Genomic DNA, 23031 nt, shown 5'->3' with positions numbered 1-23031 from the left:
GAAATGATTTTGGGGTGTTAGAAGAGAATGAGATTATTTATGTAATAAGTGATTTCATTTCATTAATTAACTAACTACATTATTATTATTATTATTATTATTATCAATAGTCTATTTCATTTCATATATGATTCTTGTATATCAAACAATACCTATCATTGTTGGTTTTGGTATATATTCTTTTCAAAATTAACTTTGTTGACGTGAAAGAAAATAATAAGTAAATAATTGCATGAAGGTATATACGTGTCGAATGAGCTTCATATCCAACATGGGAAATTGGTCACGACTTTGGCTAAGATGGTTTATCAAAGCAAAGATTTTACCATACTCTAGCTTTTCACTAAGAAAAGATTTTACCATAAGAGTTAATATTGGTTTCTATTTGATAATTTATTTCCTTACTTTTTCAAAATATTTAGTTACGAAAAGTTTTGCTTTCGAGAGAGTCATTCGGAAAGCAAATTTGAATCGGGGCCGAAAGGGGAGGCACGGTGTTCCGCTCTCCCGATTCTCTTTGCCCCGAATTATTCTTCTTCTCTTTACATTTTATGCTCTACAACGCTTTGAAATATAAATATTTGAAGTTCTATGTGGAAACTTATGAACACAAGAGATCTTGTACATGGAAGCTTATAGAATGAAATATTAACAACTTGGATGAAAAAGAAAAAAAGAAAACACTATTTGTTAAATACAATAGATAATCAAACTATCAATCTCTTCTCTCTTGGCTTAGCACAAGAGGAGAGACTTCCTTCAATATTTCCCAAACGTTTACGATTCATTCTTAATATTTCACAACGCCAAAAACTGTGCATATATGATGTAATAACAACACAACTAGCTAACTTGGGTTAGGATTGGCCGCAAAGTATGCTAGCACGCCAACAAACGGTGCATTAACATAGGTAGTTGGCTCGGATTTTTTATAATCAACCCGATCATCATCATACTGGTCATCCTCCCCTGGTCCACCAACTATGGCACCAACCAAAAGATTCGGGTTAGGGCTAGACGAGTTAAAATAAAACGACCCCTCTTTACACCCAATGGGTTGAGGATGGTCCCACACGGACGGTAATGATGACCCTCGATGATGTATCCGTTGTGGGTACCTATTGCTATACCCCACCATATACGACATCCCATTGGGGTTTTCGCCTAGGATGTAGTCCACTTGGTGTTTGGCCACTTGGCGTAGTTGAGTGGGTCCCACACTTATGCTACCACAATTTACTGAAGACCCTGGTGACCGGTCTAAGTATTTTGCATAAACAAGTAAGAGGAATGTGATTGTGGTTGAATGTTGTAAATTGGTTCCACCAGGCCGGTAAATTAGGCCCCCTAGGGTGTATTGGATGTGAGTTGGAAAATCGGGTAGTAGCGTGCATATGAAGCTTTTTGCGGATGCTTTGTAAGACTCCAACGCGTACACATTCCCTTCAAAAACTTCCTGCATGCATTCACAAGCAAAGCAGTCGGGTTAACTATGTGCATTTTTACCAACCAATACATCCCAAATTATATACACAGACTTACAATCAAATACAAATAGAAATATCGGTGCAAATTGTAAGCCATAAAGAAAAATCCACCGCATTTTTGTAAAAAGAGTAACTACCCAAGAGTATTTTTTTTTTTTGTAAAATTACTCCAGAGTTTTAAAGTGTCACACCCTCAAAATCCACTAACGGAGTTTTACCGTCAGAGGGTGTGAACTGGCAGGATCGGAATCATTAGTTATAACCAAACCAAAGAAAAACGTTTAAATGAAAGTAAGTGCGGAAGCGTAAAACCTTAATTCAAAAGTTGCGTCACGCAGGACGACTTAAAACTAAATGTAACTGTTAAAATTAAGTTTGCAGAATAAAAGTGTTTTCATTAATGCATGCTCCTAAACCGCGCGCCCGCCTCGGCTACCTGAGAATAACATACTAAAAGTGTCAACACAAGGTTGGTGAGTTCACAAGTAAAATAAGATAAATCGTTTAGCGTTTTGCGTAACCTCGTTACGACGTTTAAATGTTGCGTAACCCCGTTACGACGTTTGAGTGTGTAACCACGTTACAGCGTTTAAGTGTTGCGTAACCCCGTTACGACGTTTGAGTGTGTAACCACGTTACAGCGTTTAAGTGTTTTGCATTACCAGATAGTGTTATGTCAAATTATATATCGATAGGTAGCTAATCTATACAACAAGTATCGCTAAGTGGTTCGCGACCGAAGCTGACTGTTTATCAAGTGCCCGTCACCAGGTCCTCCAGACCATGGTAAGTGTTAGCCAAAATTTACACCCACTCAACCTCCAGTTGAGCTTAGCGTCGGGTGGGGTTTGTCAAACCCAGTAGTACTACCCAAAAGTGACTCGCTATTCCAAATATTAACCGGTCCGATGTGTGGGACTTCAAATGTTACGTATGCCGCTTAGCCTTTACAAGTGATATATAATTTATAACAAAATCTTTCATATGCGTTTATCTCAGAAAATATGTTTATCGGAGTATGTTATCTCCCCCAAGTGAAAAACGTTTGAAAACAGTTTAAGAGTGGGGTAAGTGAACTCACTGTTTGCGAAGAATATCCGATCTAGATCACCGAGTGATGCGCGTCGTAGAAAACTCTCTAGCGTTCTAAAATAACAAAGAGATTTTCTAAGTATCGGAATGTTTAACGAGTCTCTAGACTCGGCACATAATACCTATGCACGTAACATGTTTCGTGTTTCGTTTGTGAATCGTGTGTGACTTAAACAAGTAAAATTGTGATACGATACGTGGGTGAGCAATTACTTTCGTATCATGTATTAATAACATACTTTACTAGCAATTATTCCCGTAAGGGCATTTTGGTCAACAAACAAAGACTAACTAACCATTATTCCCTATAAGGGCAATTTGGTCAATTCATGGCAATCAACTAGCAACTATTCCCCGCAAGGGTATTTTGGTCAAAATACAACAATTATATAAAAACTATCATATTTCATGCATTCCTATACAACTCAGCAGCTAGTTTCGTTATGACAGAATTTCTACTTGAAAGATTGCACTAGTTTACCGATTATAACGTCTCAATTAATTTACCAAAAATTACCACAGGAGCATACATATCTTAGGTTTCCAGAACATCTTTTATCTTATTTTTATTCCATATAGATTGTTCATAATGATCAAAACATTACAGCTAACTTATATCAGTCAGATTCATGCACATCAGAATGTTATTTGCAATTCCCGTTAAACGAAAAATCCAATAAATGCAAGATCACTTGGGTTTCGTTCCTAACTCAGTGAGTCAACCTCCAGAAGTGGAACCAACCCAATTGGTCTCGTAGTTCATGAGATATAACATTTACAACATAACCTAACAGCAGGTCTAACAGCTCAGCTTTGCATCACGTTTTTGTAAAATCATAAAAGTATACTTCCACTTATCCAAAAATTACGAATTTATACTTCATAGAAACTAGACTCAACCTAGTTTACTGCAGTACCCACAATCTCAATCAATTTTCACGTTTACACTTCGTTACAGTCAGTTAAACATCGTATATACGTTCTGTCCAGAATCTGTTCACATCAAAACTCATCATAATAACAATCTATGAACTATCATGCATCCATATAACCCTCTAGACACTATAACTACTATCCATGCATATCAATCACACCATACATACAAGATTAGGGTTTGTGTTTTAATTCAAATCAAGAACAACAATCAATCATGTATCAATATCAATCTAGTTATCAATCATCATCAATTAAATCAAGAATCACATGAATATCATAATACCAAGAAATCAGCCATAAAGGTTTACAATTAACCCAATAAAACTAACAATTAAACATAGAGGATACATAGAATAGTTGTGTATACCTTCCTAGCACCTTAATCTTCAATCAAACTTGAAAGATCTTGATTGTGTGTGTGTGTATATTAATCGATCTCAAGGAAATAAAGGGAGGGGATGGCTGCCGATTTTTGTAGGGGAATAGGTAGGAGGTTAGGGTTTAGGTTTACCATGTATTTATAAAGGAATATGTTACACTTTGGCCCCTCAACTCCTAAGTATTACTTTTTCTAGAACATTCTATCATAACTTGCACATTAAGTTAACATTAAGTATTACTTTTTCTAGAACATTCTATCATAACTTGCACATTAAATTAACATGACAATAATATTATCACATAACACATAATCCTAACACATAATTATCACATAATTAGTGTTTTAGTGTTTTTCGTTTATTCATCAATCGTTTGCGTTTCGGTGCAAATCCCGAAAGACTACTACACATGTAGTAAGTGTTAAGCGTCATTCAAACCCTAGTTTAAATGTAATGAGGTTTGCGTTTAGATTCAATAATCTAAAGTTTGAATTGACGGAGTTGCGTTAACGGAGTTAACCTGAAATTGACGATTGTCACATCATTCTCATGTTAAAGAATTTTCGTCCCGAAAATTTGAGTCAGGTCGTGATGAGTGTCTGAAAAAGTAAGAAAAATTTTCAGTTTGTCATATCATCCCCTAGTAGAAAGAAATTTCGTCCCGAAATTTAATTCATACCTCCGGTGATTTCTGACGGTTTGCCGGGTTTCGCGGTTTTCTATGTTTGGTCAGCCCTTCAAAAAGGTGAGGATACTTTTTCATCATTTGATTCTCGCGTTCCCACGTGAACTCCGGTCCACGTCTCGAGTTCCAATGAACTTTAACAATTGGAATTTTGCTGTGCTTGAGCGTTTTGGTTTCCCAATCCAAAACCTCAACTGGTTCTTCAACGAAGCGTAACTGTTCATCAACTTGTAGTTCCTCCAAAGGGACTACTTGAGTTTCATCGGATAGGCATGTGAAAAACATTGTGTACACTACTGAGTTCTGCTGGTAAGTCCAGTCGGTACGCCACTGGACCAACGCGTTCCGTTATCCGATAAGGACCAACATATCGTGGGTTGAGTTTGTTTCGCTTACCAAAGCGAACCACACCTTTCCAGGGTGAGACTTTGAGTAACACTCGATCGTTTACTTGAAATTCGAGAGGTTTTCGGCGCTTGTCGGCGTAACTCTTTTGGCGATCTCGTGCTGCTGCCATGCGATTTCGGATTTGAACAATCTTTTCCGAGGTTTCGAATACCAGTTCCGGACCAGTGATTTGGCTATCACCCACCTCTGCCCAGCAGAGTGGTGATCGACACTTCCGTCCGTACAGCGCTTCAAACGGCGCTACCTTAATACTTGCGTGGTAGCTGTTATTATACGAAAACTCTACCAAGGGTAAGTGGGGTTTCCAACTTTTTCCGAAATCTAAGACGCATGCACGCAACATATCCTCCAGGGTCTGAATAGTCCGTTCACTTTGCCCATCCGTCTGAGGATGGTATGCGGTACTCATATCAAGACGTGTGCCCAGTGCGCTTTGCAGCGACTTCCAAAAGTGTGAGGTAAAACGAGAATCTCGATCGGAAATGATCGAGGCAGGCACTCCGTGTCTCGACACTACTTCCTTCATGTAGACACGAGACAGTCTTTCCATTTTGTCTGTTTCCTTAATCGCTAGGAAGTGCGCCGATTTAGTCAACCGGTCAACGATCACCCAGATGGTATCGCATCCCGTCGGTGTCTTAGGCAAACCCGTAATAAAGTCCATTGAGATGTGTTCCCATTTCCACATTGGGAGTTCCGGTTGTTGCAGTAGACCAGATGGTTTCTGGTATTCTATCTTGACTCTGGCACAAGTCAAGCATTTGCTCACGTAGGTGGCAATGTCGGCTTTCATGTTCGGCCACCAGTAAAGTTCCTTTAAATCATGATACATTTTATCTGAGCCAGGGTGGATAGAATATCGGGACTTGTGAGCTTCGTCCATCACTAGAGTTCTCAACTCTCCGTATCGTGGAACCCAAATCAGGTTCTCAAAATATCGGACCCCGTCCGATCTGGTTTCAAGTTGCTTGCTCATGCCCCGCATGAGTTCCGATGGAAGATTATCATCTTTCAAAGCTTCCAGTTGCGCATCGCGAATCTGATCGGGTAAGCTGGCATGAATCGTGGGTTGCAATGCTCTCACTCGTCTGGGTTTATCTGTTTCTTTCCTGCTGAGGGCGTCGGCCACCACATTGGCCTTGCCAGGGTGGTACTTGATGGCACAATCATAATCTTTAAGCAGCTCGACCCAACGACGCTGTCGCATGTTCAGCTCCTTCTGATCGTAGATATGTTGGAGACTCTTGTGGTCGGTGTAAATGGTAAACTTGGTACCGTACAAGTAATGCCTCCATATCTTAAGAGCAAACACTACAGCTCCGAGTTCCAAATCGTGGGTCGTGTAGTTCTTCTCGTGAACCCGTAGTTGTCTAGAGGCGTAGGCTATAACCTTCTCGAGTTGCATCAGCACACAACCGAGACCTTGTATAGATGCGTCACAGTGTACCTCAAAATTTTCTGTTCCCTCGGGGAGGGCTAAAATAGGGGCGCTACAAAGCTTGGTTTTCAACAGTTGAAAAGCGGATTCCTGCGCGTCACCCCAGTTGTACTTAGTGCCCTTGTGAGTCAAAGCGGTGAGGGGTTGAGCAATCTTTGAAAATCCCTCGATGAAACGCCGATAGTAGCCGGCCAGTCCTAGGAATTGTCGCACCTCAGTCGGAGTCTTAGGTGCTTCCCAGTTTTTGATGGCCTCTACCTTACCGGGATCGACATGGATACCATTCTCGTTGATCACATGTCCTAAAAAGTGAACCTCGCGAAGCCAAAATTCACATTTCGAGAGTTTAGCATACAGTTGTTCCTTCTTCAGTAGTTCCAGAATTATCCTTAAGTGCTCTTCGTGGTCAGTCTCGTTCTTGGAGTAGACGAGAATATCATCAATGAAAACAATCACAAACTTGTCGAGGTACGCCTTGCATACTCGATTCATGAGATCCATAAATACGGCTAGTGCGTTGGTTAGGCCAAAAGGCATAACCGAAAACTCGTAGTGACCATACCGTGTTCTGAAAGCCGTTTTTGAAATATCTTCTTCGCGCACTCTCAGCTGGTGATAACCGGATCGTAGATCGATCTTCGAGTAGTAACTCGATCCCTGAAGCTGGTCAAACAAATCATCAATTCGGGGTAAAGGATAACGGTTCTTGACCGTCATCTTGTTCAACTCCCGGTAGTCGATGCACATTCGGAAAGTCCCGTCTTTCTTTCGTACAAACAAGACAGGGGCTCCCCATGGCGATGAGCTAGGTCGGATAAAACCCTTATCCAACAAATCTTGCAACTGAGTGGACAACTCCTGAAGTTCCGCCGGTGCGAGCCGATACGGGGCTCGTGCTATGGGTGCTGCACCGGGTGTCAACTCGATTTGGAATTCGACTTGACGAATAGGAGGGAGTCCGGGCAAATCCTCCGGGAAAACTTCCGGGAAGTCTCGCACAACCGGTATGTCTTCAATTCGTTTCTCCTCCGCGGGTTCTCAACAATCTGTGCCAAAATTGCCGGATGACCCTTTCGTAGATACTTCTGTGCCTTCAAAAGGGTAATGACGCTGGTGGTCATGCCGCTTCTCTCGCCTCGGACCGAAATGATCTCGCCGGAAGGGGTAGAAATGTGAACTATCTTGTCGTGACATATAATCTCCGCTCGGTTCTCGGATAACCAGTCCATGCCGACAACGACATCGAAACTACTAAGCGTAAAAGGAATAAGGTCGATATCAACAATATGACCTGACAGTTTTAACTTACATCCCGCAAGTACATGAGTCGTTACTATAGCCTTACCGTCAGCTAATTCAACATGAATCTTAGCATCTAACGGAGTTGGAGTTAAGTCTAAGAGTTGACTAAAGGCTTTCGACACAAAACTCCTATCAGCTCCAGTGTCAAACAAAACAGAAGCAAAACAATCGTTTACAGGGAACTTACCAGACACCACATGCGGATCATTGCGGGCTTGACCCGATCCAATCACAAACGCTCTTCCTTTGCCATTTCCTCCACCATTACTGCCACTTCCATTACCCCCATTATTGTCATTCTGTTTCAGCTTGGGGCAATCCTTCCGGAAATGACCTTCCTGTCCACATTCAAAACCTCCCTTAGTCGTCATCGGTGGCTTAGGAGCACCCTTCGCCGCAAGGTCAACTCTACATTCCTTCGCTTGGTGACCTATCTTTCCGCATCTTTGACACTTGACACGGTCACACTGACCAACATGATGATAGTTGCACCTATTGCACTTTGGATATCTCCCAGCATATCCGCTCGAACCCTGCCCGCTACCGTTGTTATTGTTGTTGTGACTTTGATTGTTAAAGCTCCGAGTGAATTCGGGCTTACGGTAGTGTTGTTGCGGTGGGAGGTTCGAGGATGAGGATCTGGTGTTGTCAAACTTTCTCTTCCCGCTGTTCGGGTTGCTGTTGTTGTTACTGTTGCTGACGTGGTCATTACTCGGGTTGTCACGGGCTTTAACAGTCGAACCCCTCGGTGGTAACGCACCCTGGGTCACAGCCTGATCCGTCAGTTTGTGAGCCAAACGGATCGCTTGTTGGATCGTGGCTGGTCTGGAAGACGTCACCATACCCTGAATCTGTGGTGCTAACCCATCAATGTACATCTCTATTCTCTTGCTCGGCGGATCCACCATCCGCGGACACATCACTGCCAACTCGTGCGAACGAGTAGTGTAGCTTTCAATCTCTGAACCCACCATTTTCAACGACCAAAACTCCGACTCTAACTTCGAAATTTCTTCCCTCGGACAGTACTCCTCTCGCATCATGTTTTTGAACTCCTCCCAGTTCATCGCGTTAGCCAGTTCCAATCCAAGAATCTGGACGTTCGAATTCCACCAAGTGAGGGCGGAATCCTCAAGTGTCCCAGCAGCGAATTTGACCCTACTGGCAGGGGGACAATTACACATCTCAAAGGCCGACTCGGCCTTCTCAGCCCAATGCAGGAAGCCTATAGCTCCCTCAGTGCCCTTAAACGTACTGGGCTTGCAGTCTAAGTAGTTCTTGGAGGTACATGCTCCATTCGGACCTCCTGTTTGATTTTGAACGTGTGCAGCTAAAGCGGCAGCAACATGGTCATTCAGCAGGGTTTGGAGTTCAGCTGCAGTCATGCTGATGTTACCTCGTCCTCGTCCAGCGTTTCTTCCGGCCATTTTCTCTAGTGTAGCGCATGTAACCCACATCACGCTCCAAACAAGAAACGACAGCTGCGAGAACTCGCTCTACAGGTTCGGTTATAGGTGGTAGAGTGTTAGGGTAAGCAGGGTGGTTCGGGTGAGGCAATGGGGGAACTTGTTCACGGTAGACCATACGTCTGATCATGTTGGGGTACCATTCCCAGCTAACGTTGTTGTCATACAAGCCTCCGGATAGGCGGTACCTCTTTGGTGCAGAAGCTTCGAGTTCCGGGACTACATGGGGTGGCGAGGCAGTAGGTAACTGCGGTTCCTTCCCGTGAGCATGCGTCATCGAATCGGATGATGATGAGGGTGGCGTCGACATTCCTACAGGTAAGCCGGGTATATGCGCGCGTATGAGTGAAGGAGATAAAGAAATAAGATTTCAAGACTACACAAACCTATGCAGTGCGTATCATTATAACTAATGGGTCGTCGCGGTTATAGTCTAGTATGCATGCAGTTTCTAGTTCGCTATAACCAATGGCTCTGATACCAATCTGTCACACCCTCAAAATCCACTAACGGAGTTTTACCGTCAGAGGGTGTGAACTGGCAGGATCGGAATCATTAGTTATAACCAAACCAAAGAAAAACGTTTAAATGAAAGTAAGTGCGGAAGCGTAAAACCTTAATTCAAAAGTTGCGTCACGCAGGACGACTTAAAACTAAATGTAACTGTTAAAATTAAGTTTGCAGAATAAAAGTGTTTTCATTAATGCATGCTCCTAAACCGCGCGCCCGCCTCGGCTACCTGAGAATAACATACTAAAAGTGTCAACACAAGGTTGGTGAGTTCACAAGTAAAATAAGATAAATCGTTTAGCGTTTTGCGTAACCTCGTTACGACGTTTAAATGTTGCGTAACCCCGTTACGACGTTTGAGTGTGTAACCACGTTACAGCGTTTAAGTGTTGCGTAACCCCGTTACGACGTTTGAGTGTGTAACCACGTTACAGCGTTTAAGTGTTTTGCATTACCAGATAGTGTTATGTCAAATTATATATCGATAGGTAGCTAATCTATACAACAAGTATCGCTAAGTGGTTCGCGACCGAAGCTGACTGTTTATCAAGTGCCCGTCACCAGGTCCTCCAGACCATGGTAAGTGTTAGCCAAAATTTACACCCACTCAACCTCCAGTTGAGCTTAGCGTCGGGTGGGGTTTGTCAAACCCAGTAGTACTACCCAAAAGTGACTCGCTATTCCAAATATTAACCGGTCCGATGTGTGGGACTTCAAATGTTACGTATGCCGCTTAGCCTTTACAAGTGATATATAATTTATAACAAAATCTTTCATATGCGTTTATCTCAGAAAATATGTTTATCGGAGTATGTTATCTCCCCCAAGTGAAAAACGTTTGAAAACAGTTTAAGAGTGGGGTAAGTGAACTCACTGTTTGCGAAGAATATCCGATCTAGATCACCGAGTGATGCGCGTCGTAGAAAACTCTCTAGCGTTCTAAAATAACAAAGAGATTTTCTAAGTATCGGAATGTTTAACGAGTCTCTAGACTCGGCACATAATACCTATGCACGTAACATGTTTCGTGTTTCGTTTGTGAATCGTGTGTGACTTAAACAAGTAAAATTGTGATACGATACGTGGGTGAGCAATTACTTTCGTATCATGTATTAATAACATACTTTACTAGCAATTATTCCCGTAAGGGCATTTTGGTCAACAAACAAAGACTAACTAACCATTATTCCCTATAAGGGCAATTTGGTCAATTCATGGCAATCAACTAGCAACTATTCCCCGCAAGGGTATTTTGGTCAAAATACAACAATTATATAAAAACTATCATATTTCATGCATTCCTATACAACTCAGCAGCTAGTTTCGTTATGACAGAATTTCTACTTGAAAGATTGCACTAGTTTACCGATTATAACGTCTCAATTAATTTACCAAAAATTACCACAGGAGCATACATATCTTAGGTTTCCAGAACATCTTTTATCTTATTTTTATTCCATATAGATTGTTCATAATGATCAAAACATTACAGCTAACTTATATCAGTCAGATTCATGCACATCAGAATGTTATTTGCAATTCCCGTTAAACGAAAAATCCAATAAATGCAAGATCACTTGGGTTTCGTTCCTAACTCAGTGAGTCAACCTCCAGAAGTGGAACCAACCCAATTGGTCTCGTAGTTCATGAGATATAACATTTACAACATAACCTAACAGCAGGTCTAACAGCTCAGCTTTGCATCACGTTTTTGTAAAATCATAAAAGTATACTTCCACTTATCCAAAAATTACGAATTTATACTTCATAGAAACTAGACTCAACCTAGTTTACTGCAGTACCCACAATCTCAATCAATTTTCACGTTTACACTTCGTTACAGTCAGTTAAACATCGTATATACGTTCTGTCCAGAATCTGTTCACATCAAAACTCATCATAATAACAATCTATGAACTATCATGCATCCATATAACCCTCTAGACACTATAACTACTATCCATGCATATCAATCACACCATACATACAAGATTAGGGTTTGTGTTTTAATTCAAATCAAGAACAACAATCAATCATGTATCAATATCAATCTAGTTATCAATCATCATCAATTAAATCAAGAATCACATGAATATCATAATACCAAGAAATCAGCCATAAAGGTTTACAATTAACCCAATAAAACTAACAATTAAACATAGAGGATACATAGAATAGTTGTGTATACCTTCCTAGCACCTTAATCTTCAATCAAACTTGAAAGATCTTGATTGTGTGTGTGTGTATATTAATCGATCTCAAGGAAATAAAGGGAGGGGATGGCTGCCGATTTTTGTAGGGGAATAGGTAGGAGGTTAGGGTTTAGGTTTACCATGTATTTATAAAGGAATATGTTACACTTTGGCCCCTCAACTCCTAAGTATTACTTTTTCTAGAACATTCTATCATAACTTGCACATTAAGTTAACATTAAGTATTACTTTTTCTAGAACATTCTATCATAACTTGCACATTAAATTAACATGACAATAATATTATCACATAACACATAATCCTAACACATAATTATCACATAATTAGTGTTTTAGTGTTTTTCGTTTATTCATCAATCGTTTGCGTTTCGGTGCAAATCCCGAAAGACTACTACACATGTAGTAAGTGTTAAGCGTCATTCAAACCCTAGTTTAAATGTAATGAGGTTTGCGTTTAGATTCAATAATCTAAAGTTTGAATTGACGGAGTTGCGTTAACGGAGTTAACCTGAAATTGACGATTGTCACATAAAGTAGCGAAAAAACTATTACGTTGCTTCAGTTTTGTTGTAGTGTAATAATTACTATACCGCAACAAAATTACACTAGAGTAATAAATATTTTGCTATTATAAAAGTGTAGCGTAATAAATAAATAACTCTAATGCTAAGTTTTTACTTATTTCTTTAAATTTTACCAGACACATAAAAATGAAGTGAGTGACATAAAGGATTAAAGGGTTGTTGTACCTTGGAGACAATAACATTTAGGCCAGCATGTTTGTTATCCCATCCAAACTCATTAATATTCTCATCAGCTCCAAGTGTTTTAGCATTGTTTTGTATGTAATCAAGGTAGTTTGAGCCTTCTGAAGCTTTTCTTAACCATGCTGCTCCCCACAACAATTCATCCTACAAAACAATATTTTTTTAATTAAAAAACTTATGATACCTTTTATAACATTTCAATGAATATGAATAATGCTTGCCTGGTATCCATCAAAATCACAGTAAAAAGGGCAAACACCATTCCTGATATTGCCATTATCACTGTAAGCTCCTCTGTAAGTATCAGCAAACTCAAACACTCGAGTGGCCGTTGTTAGAAGGGTGTTGGAGTAGGTAGGGTCAGATGAGCGGAAGGCTATGGATGAAGCTGCTAGAGCTGCTGCGGTCTCACCCGCCACATCAGAGGCAGGGTTTGGTGCATCCACAATGTACACTGTCCGATCAGTGTCCATGTCCTCTGGCCTTTCCCAACAGTTATGGTCTTTTACTGGGTCACCAAACTACAATATTACATGTATAAAACTGTAACTTGTCACATATACTCATATATTAGGTAAGCAACAATGGATTACACGACTCTTTTAATTTTAATAAACCGGTTAACCTGATCGCACGACCTGTTTAATAAGTAGATTGACCTGCTAATTCGTTTAAATTTCTTTAGAAAAGTTGATATTTGGACTTCTGAGATGAAAAGTGGTAAAATCTAATGTTAAATATTTTGATTTTTATATTTCCTAAGTATTAACAAAAAAAAAAGCAAAATTTGTTTTCTCTTTTAAACCCTTTAATCAATTCTATACTTCGAATAATTTTATTTTGTTAGTTTTAAACTACCCATTCTCCAATCCTTTTCATTCACATTTTATTAAATGGGAATAGGAAATTGTTATTGAGACCATCTCCATCCCTAAGAGCATTCCAATCCATTCTCCATTACTTCATCCCCATCGTTATAGTTACACTAAAAACACTATTTTTTCTATCTCATTTTCAATTAAATAATACCTTTTTATACTTTTATCAATACATTTTCTTTCTCCTTCACTCACAACCACGTTCAAAAAACATTAAAAATTATAGAGGTGAACAATATGTTTCTCCATATTTAACCATGAACAGTAATATCTTTTCTCTCATTCTCTCACAACCACTTTTAACCATCTCTAAAAAATAGAGAACCATCTCACGTAATAATAAGCAATTAAGTTTTCTTCTCTGCTCAGTTTGGATTTTGGACTCACCCACCGTTCAATTCATTATTGTATCAACAAAACTAATTAATTTAGTTAATTTCCTTCTATCATGATTAATTTCCTTATTTTGTAGTAATTTAATTCCTTCTATCAACAAAACTACTTTCATCATGCATATACGATAAAAACTTATTTAAAGTAATTTACAAGTTCACATTAGTTCACTATATATAACGTTTTGGCATTTGTGGTTTAAATTTATATTCGGTTTGACGTTCTCAAATATGTTTTAATACGGTTTAATGGTTACACCGTCACACACGCGTTTTGAAATAAACTTAAGATGACTGCAGATAGATATAAGACATACGGTCAATCCGAGTTTGTAAAACTAATTACCCAGAAAAGGAACCGACTTAGTTTTGTCTGTTTGAGTAAAGAAATTGGAGGCCCAAGTATTCGGTAGGCCTCCCGGGTTCACGCTAAGTGGGGCCCAAATAATTTAACACGTACACTACATCCTGACCTTAGGGACTCACATGTTGTTCTCCAAAAAGGACCAAAAACATTGAATTCTCACTCTCCCACCATCGACCAAACCAAACTGTAGGGGTATGGTACTAAACCCGGCTTACGACCTTAATTTATTATGTTTGGCTTATTTTATTATATGGACTAATACAATATTATTGGGCTGAGGGGGTTTTGTGGAGGTAACCCTAACTGGGCTAGGCCCATGATGGTGGCCATGAGGCTCTCTATATAAGGAGGTCTCCACCTTCTTATTAAAGGGGGATGCTCAGTAAGAGCTGCCATCATATCATTTTTGTGTCTGTAAACAAGAGATCCTCGAGATTTCTTAGCAGTCACCTCCACACCCCCAAAAACCATTGCAGATCTTAAGCTACCGGAGAAGAAGATTGAGTCGCAGCTCGTTCATCTCGAAGACCGGGGAACATCGTCATGGATCAGGTCAGATTCATCTCATGTTTCTACATTGGCGCCATCCGTGGGACGGCAACGAGCTACCCTTCGATTTTCGTCTCGGTTCTCGGATCTGTTCATCCATTATTCAGATCTATTCATCCATTTTCTCCCAAGAAAAATCCAGATCTGGAAGTTTACAGAAAGATGCTTCAAGACTTGTTCTATTAAAGCTCAAAAAGATCCATTGATCTAAAAAATGCTTCCAGATCTGTGGTTCTGAAGTGACGCAGATCTGCGTTCACACGCAATGGGTGTCGGATCCAAATCTGATTTTTCAGTGTTCAATGCTGGAATAAGTTCTAGATCTATGGCCACAAAGCAAAATTTGGGAGCAAAAAGGATTGCACAGAAGAATAACAGGCTGTGTACATCGGTGCTCCTCCATCACCACTAGAGCAACTAAAGTTAACAGTCTCGGAGAAACTCCGCCACCGCGGAAACCACCATGTGGGTTTTGCGCAAAAGACTGCCACCATGTGGGTTTTGCGCAGAAGACCGCCACCATGCATGCTCCCCAGCGGGTCACCATTCCGCCGACATGCGTGAGCGCCCGCGGAAGCCACCGCGGAAACCACCATGTGTGTTTTGCGCAAAAGACTGCCACCGTGCATGTTCGCCAGCGGGTCACCATTCCGCCGCCATGCACGCGCGCCCGCGGATCCTCACTCCGCAGCCATGCATGCGCGCCCGCGGAAACCACCATGTGAGTTCGAAAGACGACTCCATGCTTTTGGCTTTACGTAGAAGACTCCAACGCCATGCATGTGTGCGCAACCCTCTACCATGCTTGTGCGCAACTCGCCGCCATGCATGCGCACGCAACTCTCCGCCATGCACGCGCGCCCGCGAGTCACCACTCCGCCGCCGTGCATGCGCACTGCCAAGGATCAAGCTTCGCCATCATGCATGCACGCTCGCGAGTCACGACTCCGCCGCCATGCATGTGCGAGCCTGATTTTGATTTTGCATACATGTTTCACACTTCCCTTTATTAATTTGAGCAATATGACAACATTGTATTGACATCAAACTAAAAATAAAACGAAGTAAAACATACATGCGCGAGCTTCAAGCTCAGACGCGTTGACGAGTTTTAACTCTAAAACGTCAGGGCCTTAGCCCGATAATATGAGCCTTAGCTCAAATTACTCATAGCATCCATCCTACGTATTGCGCAGCTGGACCATAAAATACCTAAGCACAACTAAGGCAAAGCACATGCCAAAGCATAGTTGTTAAGGTTTCAGGTCGGGGCCGCGCATGGGATTATAATGGATATAGGCAGAGTAACACATACTGACACGTAAATGCTAAAAAACTCATTCATAATTCCCTATAATAAATGCGCGATAACGTCGCGCAAAAGAGGAATAATGAAATGCCAAGGCACGTGTCAGCATATTCAAAATATCGCAAAATAACTTGAAATATGACAACTGTTAAGGAGTAAGTAAAATAATTTCCTTACAACCTTGTTCAAATTTCAATGTGTAAGCATACCTTATAGCACACGCGCGCGCCATCACGCATGCGCCACCGCGGTTCGTTACACCGCCATCACGCATGCGCCATCGCGGTTCAATACACCGACATCACGCATGCGCCACCGCGATTCAATACTTCGCCACCACGCATGCGCCACCGCGGTTCAGTACATCGCCATGAAGCAGCAGCGCGTCGCCGCGGATCACGATGCGCCGTCACGGGTCAATACTCCGCCACCATACATGCGCACAGTCGCGGATTAACATTCCGTCAACATTCACACGTACCACGACAAGTGAACCTCGCCACCGCGTAATGTCATTGCGCCACCACGCGTACACGCCACCGCGGGTAACCATCTGGCCGCCATGATGCATGCCACCATGCATGAGTTTCACCGCTATGAAGCAGCAACGCGCCATCACGTATGCGCGCTGGCGCCGAGCACACGAAAGGTCTGAACGTCTCTGATGCATGTCAACACCAACCAACCACATGCATTGACGATTTCATTTTAACCAAAGGGATGGAATTTCGCGCAACGCGCGTACAAGAAGAGAAAAAGAAAAAAAAAACAAGCCCTATTAAAAAAGCAAACTATTAAGTCTAATATCTATCTTACCTCGCTCGCGCGAGACAAGACACACATTAGACTGGGGGGGCTTGAAGGGGTATGCACCCGCCTTAACATCGAACGGGGCGGGTCATCCTACAAGATATAGATAAGAGGCTTGAAATCAAGATGTCATGAAGACACAAAGCCAAAACCTATGCGCGTGGTGCATATCACATGCTCACGCATCGCATCTGTGCGTGGCACGTCACATGTTCACGCGTCACATATGCTCAGGCATCACATGCTCACGCGTATCACATCTGCGTGTGGCACACATATCACATCTGCGCGTGGCGCATATCACATATGCTCACGCATATCACATATGCTCACGCATCACATGCTTGAAATCAGGATGTCAAGACAAAGCCAAAACCTATGCGCGTGGTGCATATCACATATGCTCGCGCATAACACATCTGTGCGTGGCGCATATCATATATGCTCACGAATCACATATGCTCACGCATATCATATATGCTCACGCATCACATATGCTCACGCATCACATATGCCCACGCATATCACATCTGCGCGTCAGAATAAAGAGGACCTCGCGCATCCCCAGGATAAGCGCATATCACATATGCACACAACCAACCACGTCCCTATCCAAATCAGGATAAGGACAACCATGATTGTGCTCATCAGACAACCTTCCAGAAGGTATCTTTTAAGGAATAAAGAATATGCTGATGTTGACAGCTGCCAATGAAGGGTGGACAACTCAGCAAAGCCCATGTGCCACCACGTGATGGCACATGGGTCAGGTGAAATACCTTGGTCAGAGAATAATCAATAAAAAAGCACCAGGTGTCCCAAGTACACGTGGCGCGAAGCGATAGGAGGAGGCCAAAAAGGCCCTAATTGGGTCTGAGCCCAATCATTGGAAACCCTAATACTATAAATACCACACCACCTCCACAGGTGGAGCCAGGCAAGAAAATATATTCTAAGTCCTTTACTCATTTACACAGCACACCGCCATCATACTTGCGGATCACCACTACGCAATCACGTCACAAAAGAACATTGCGCCACATGCGTGGGCGTCGTCGCGGAACAACACCGCGTCATAATGGATGGGCGCCTCCAAAGATTGGTTTCTTACATCCGCATCACTGTTCAAGTGGGAGGATGACTCCATACCTTGGTTCTATGCAAAGGCTCCACTGCCATGCACGCGCGCCCGCGAGTCATTACTCCGCCGCCATGCATGCACCCACGGATCACTCCGACGCCATGCAAGTGCGCTGCGGACGAACTCTCCCGGCCATGCATGTGCCGCATCGGAGGAACACCCCGACGCCATGCATGCGCAGTGCTGAGGGTCAAGACTAACGCCATGCATGCGCGCTCAACTCGCCGCCATGCATGCGCGCTCAACTCGCCGCCATGCATGCGCGCTCAACCCTTCGCCATGCATGCGCGCTCAACTCCCGCCATGCATGCGCGCTCAACCCTTCGCCATGCATGCGCGCTCAACTCCCGCCATGCATGCGCGCTCAACCTTTCGCCATGCATGCGCGCTCAACCCCGCCATGCATGCGCGCTCAACCCCCGCCATGCATGCGCGCTCAACCTCCGCCATGAATGCGCGCTCAACCCTTCACCATACATGCACCGAAAGCTCTCGCATAACGTATGTTAGCCTAATAATATCCCAAACGGCCACGCGCCAAACATAAAGGTCGGGAGCCTAATAATATCCCAAACGGCCACGCGCCAAACATAAAGGTCGGGAGCCTAATAATATCTCAAACGGCCACGCGCCAAACATAAAGGTCGGGAGCCTAATAATATCCCAAACGGCCACGCGCCAAACATAAAGGTCGGGAGCCTAATAATATCCCAAACGGCCACGCGCCAAACATAAAGGTCGGGAGCCTAATAATATCTCAAACGGCCACGCGCCAAACATAAAGGTCGGGAGCCCAATAATATCCCACATGGCCACGCGCCAAACATAAAGGTCGGGAGCCTAATAATATCCCACATGGCCACGCGCCAAACATAAAGGTCGGGAGCCTAATAATATCCCAAACGGCCACGCGCCAACGTAGGTTGGGCACACCTCATAATTTGCCCGAGGATGGGAACCTTGTAATACATCCACTTTTAGTTGATATGTTTTTGCAGGTTCGGCTACGAGTCGCACAAGCACATATGACATTATTATTATTATCTGGCCGTTTGTGCCTCCATTATTATTTTGAAGACAAGCCAGGATAGTCATCCTGCGTAGAAGAGGCCCTTGTTGGCCAGTCATTATCATCATATTATAGCTCATAAGCCGCAACTCGCGCATGCTTCGTTATTTTATAGCTCGTAAGTCGCCTCGCGCGCAAGCTTCATTATTTTTATAGCTCGTAAGCTGCCTCGCGCGCAAGTTGCATTACATTATTATCGAGATGCGCACTCTATCTTTTATCAGGCCCCGCGCCACTACTGTTATGATGCGTGCTATATCTTATTCATGCCAATGCACCATTATTATCATAAGGATCACAACATGTCACCATCATGGAGGAAACCTCTCAAAACTCAAAGACAATAAAGACAAGGCCGAAGAAAGAGGAAAACCGCCTCATATCCTAACACACCTTATGAAGTCCAGCGCTCCACCTAAACGCTTGCACGCCTAGGAGCAACACTGGACTTGGGGAGCTTGTAGGGGTATGGTACTAAACCCGGCTTACGACCTTAATTTATTATGTTTGGCTTATTTTATTATATGGACTAATACAATATTATTGGGCTGAGGGGGTTTTGTGGAGGTAACCCTAACTGGGCTAGGCCCATTAGGATACCATGAGGCTCTCTATATAAGGAGGTCTCCACCTTCTTATTAAAGGGGGATGCTCAGTAAGAGCTGCCATCATATCATTTTTGTGTCTGTAAACAAGAGATCCTCGAGATTTCTTAGCAGTCACCTCCACACCCCCAAAAACCATTGCAGATCTTAAGCTACCGGAGAAGAAGATCGAGTCGCAGCTCGTTCATCTCGAAGACCGGGGAACATCGTCATGGATCAGGTCAGATTCATCTCATGTTTCTACACAAACCTACTGTTCTTCTTCACAGGAATTTTGTTTAGATGCCAACAACTATGCATTCGTAATAACACCAACCAACAAATTAATAATTATTTCTATTCAGAAAGTATATACTTATCCTTTTAGTTTCCCGGAAGGATCAAGCTATTCTTTTTTCCATTAATTCCATTTTTTAATATATTAAATACGATATGATACAATACAATATACATTATACTAAAACATAAAAAAGGATTACACTATCTGCCTCTAAATGTGACATTTGTTAAAATTAGACATTTAAAAATTCAACTACTATACAAAGAAGTCTTTATGGGTTAGAAAAAGACACATTTTAAGCGCCCTTGAACAAAGACCATGAATAACTTATTTATTATTTTTTATAACATAAATAAAAAAGAAAGTTCATAATTCATAATTCTATACCGGTGGACCACTACCCTTTCACGGTTTTAAAACCTTTATGTCCCACTCACCGCTACTCAAAGCGAAACTAAAGTAGAATCCCTACAAGTACTAAATTAGCTACTACCAGTACCACCTGCTTTGTACAGAAAAACTAAAACAATAATAATACAATCAAAGACTATACCGACTACTGAATTCGACCTAAAAAGTTATTGGATTAATAACATCATAAGGACTATACTTCAACCTTTTATTTTACTATCATCATCATCATCATCATTAGTACAAAACATACCAAGGGGGCCGGAGAATAATCACGCGATCTTATTTACATAATCACACTAAAAAACCGAGCATTTATACATTATCACATCACATGACCTATATACACAATTGTTAGAACTAGTTATCTAGGACCAACAACGATAATACAATCTTCTTCATATAATCATGCATTCATGCAACCTTTAGATGTAACAAAACAAGCTTCTTTTCTAAATAACTAATTAAATAAAAGTTTTATAAGTTTAGAAAATAATGCAACTAGATAATAATAATAATAATAATAATAATAATAATAATAATAATAATAGATATGTTTGTTTGATTCGGCACCTGATAAATATTATTTTGTTTTTAATTTACATGTCCAAAGTTTTGTGCACTTAGCAAACAGATCTTCATGGGTCGATAGTGGATAGCCCATGCTCATCACCATATACACGATTGTAACCATGCTCTACGCCATATCACCTAACTCACTACTTTCACTTACCAAACTTATATTTATATTTTTATTACCATGTTTCTTAAAATATATATCCACTTTTCGTACTCAAATTTATTAAATTTTATATGCATCGTCTCATCTATCTTTTTCACTAGTAAACTTAACATCATTTATTCTCAAAGGAAGTTCAACTACCACTACTACTACACCACGTGTTTAATTACCAAATTACCCTTACCATAAACTTACCACAACACAACTAATTTTTTTATTGTTAACAGCAAACTAACATACTCCTAAAACGTACTAATAATAGACGGAACAAGTAACATTACACACCTGTACGAATATACGATTCGGCTGGGCCACCGTCTTGAGCAAATAATCGGTGGACCACCGAATCGCGACCAACGCATTCCTCAGCTCCTCGGGCGGCATCAACTCTCCGAACTCAATAACACTCCACGCCAGCATCGTAGTCGTGAAGGCCATCGGGAAACCGAACTTCACATCATCTCCAGCATCATAATAACCGCCAGTGAGATCAACATTGACGGAAGAACCATCTCCAAGTCCTGAATTCCACCGCCATTTCATCCTCTGATCGTTCGGGAGAAAACCGGAGCGCTGGCCTTCGTAAAACAAGATGGATTTGGTAAGCGCTTCGCCGTAGATTAAGTAACTGGAATCAGCGAGGAAGAAGTGAAGAATTACAAGTAATAAATTGAGGGAGAAAGAGGAAGCAAGAGGCTTCATGGTGATCTCTTTTTTGGCGCATAAGTTCATAACGTATGAAAGGGGTAATATGTTGGTGGAGTGGTTTTTATATTCCCACTAAGTTTAATTAATTTGGTGATTCGTAACTTATGACCGTTTGGTAGTCTCGCACTGATTCTATTAAGAGGCTAGGCTACATATTAGGGGTAAAATGTGTTTGATTTATGAAAAAAAAATAAAATTAATGGTTTATGGAGTCTTCTAATTAAAAAGTTTAAGATTCATGATAAATGATTCATATGCTATTTTTTAACCGGTCAGACATTTTAATAATTTAGCACGAGATTGAGAAACTTCCCTACTCTTTTGTTTCTTTGTAATTGTAATCTAAAGTATTTGAATATAAAGTTATGTTTGTAATGTAATAGGTAATATATTTTATGTATGGTTTTTCTATTGTACTATCAAGTATCAATAATAGACAATAATCATACATGTTTATATTTATCTAAATAATAAGTTCACGAGTCAATTTAAGCTCGTTGTTGAAGTAGACATCAAGATCGCTTAATAAATGAGCTTCGAACTCAGCATACATTTCTTTTAAGAAGGGTTGGTTCAAGTTTTTAACATGCCGATCATGTACTCCTGAGATCAAGTTAGACTTGTTTAAATCCCTAATGTAAAACGACTTTATATCCAAATAAAATCATTACTGATATTTAATATACATTTTTCCTGTTATATATACTGTGTATTTATGTTCATAATAGGCGACATTGTTTAAATTTATGTTTTTAATTTCAACTTTTCATTTTGTTTTAAGTTAACACGATAAAAAAGTAACGTACTTTTTAGTTTTAAACAGAAGAATTATCGGATCTAACTTTTGAATTATGAATTCATAGAACTTCATTTTTAAAAGAAAATAAACGAAACCACTCGTTAGCTCTTAAATCGGGTAAAATTTAATAACATGACATTATAAAATTAAAAAATGTCTACTTTCAGTTATTTTCTTGATCATGTAAATGTACGAAGATTTCATTTAAAGTGGATGATTTTACTAGTACCTTACATTAATCACTAGATTTTACAATTATGTTTATTCATATCAATCTTAACAATATT

At 41.1% G+C, this 23031-nt stretch overlaps 1 protein-coding gene across 1 annotated transcript; it reads right to left on the bottom strand.

Moving 5' to 3' along the window:
• Positions 1-842: 842 nt before the first annotated feature.
• Positions 843-22033, bottom strand: LOC143571862 (endoglucanase 24-like). The gene is made up of 4 exons (XM_077057177.1): positions 21523-22033; positions 12906-13205; positions 12667-12828; positions 843-1456 (listed from the first exon to the last, which is right to left on the bottom strand). The coding sequence occupies exons 1-4, from the start codon at positions 21967-21969 to the stop codon at positions 848-850; spliced, it is 1518 nt and encodes a 505-aa protein (XP_076913292.1). The 5' UTR covers positions 21970-22033; the 3' UTR covers positions 843-847.
• Positions 22034-23031: the final 998 nt, after the last annotated feature.

This window comes from Bidens hawaiensis, unplaced genomic scaffold (assembly GCF_021521415.1).
Source record: "Bidens hawaiensis isolate Kalapana, Puna unplaced genomic scaffold, B.hawaiensis_p1.1 tig00025597_1, whole genome shotgun sequence".
In the NCBI taxonomy this organism is placed as follows: domain Eukaryota; kingdom Viridiplantae; phylum Streptophyta; class Magnoliopsida; order Asterales; family Asteraceae; genus Bidens; species Bidens hawaiensis.
This window is presented reverse-complemented; position numbering and strand designations above follow the sequence as displayed.

Coding starts and splice junctions, on each gene's coding strand:
- LOC143571862 (XM_077057177.1), bottom strand. CDS start 21,969: ATGAACTTATGCGCCAAAAAAGAGATCACCATGAAGCCTCTTGCTTCC. Junction 13,206..21,522: donor CGAATCGTATATTCGTACAG/GTGTGTAATGTT, acceptor GTAATATTGTAG/TTTGGTGACCCAGTAAAAGA. Junction 12,829..12,905: donor GTGATTTTGATGGATACCAG/GCAAGCATTATT, acceptor ATTGTTTTGTAG/GATGAATTGTTGTGGGGAGC.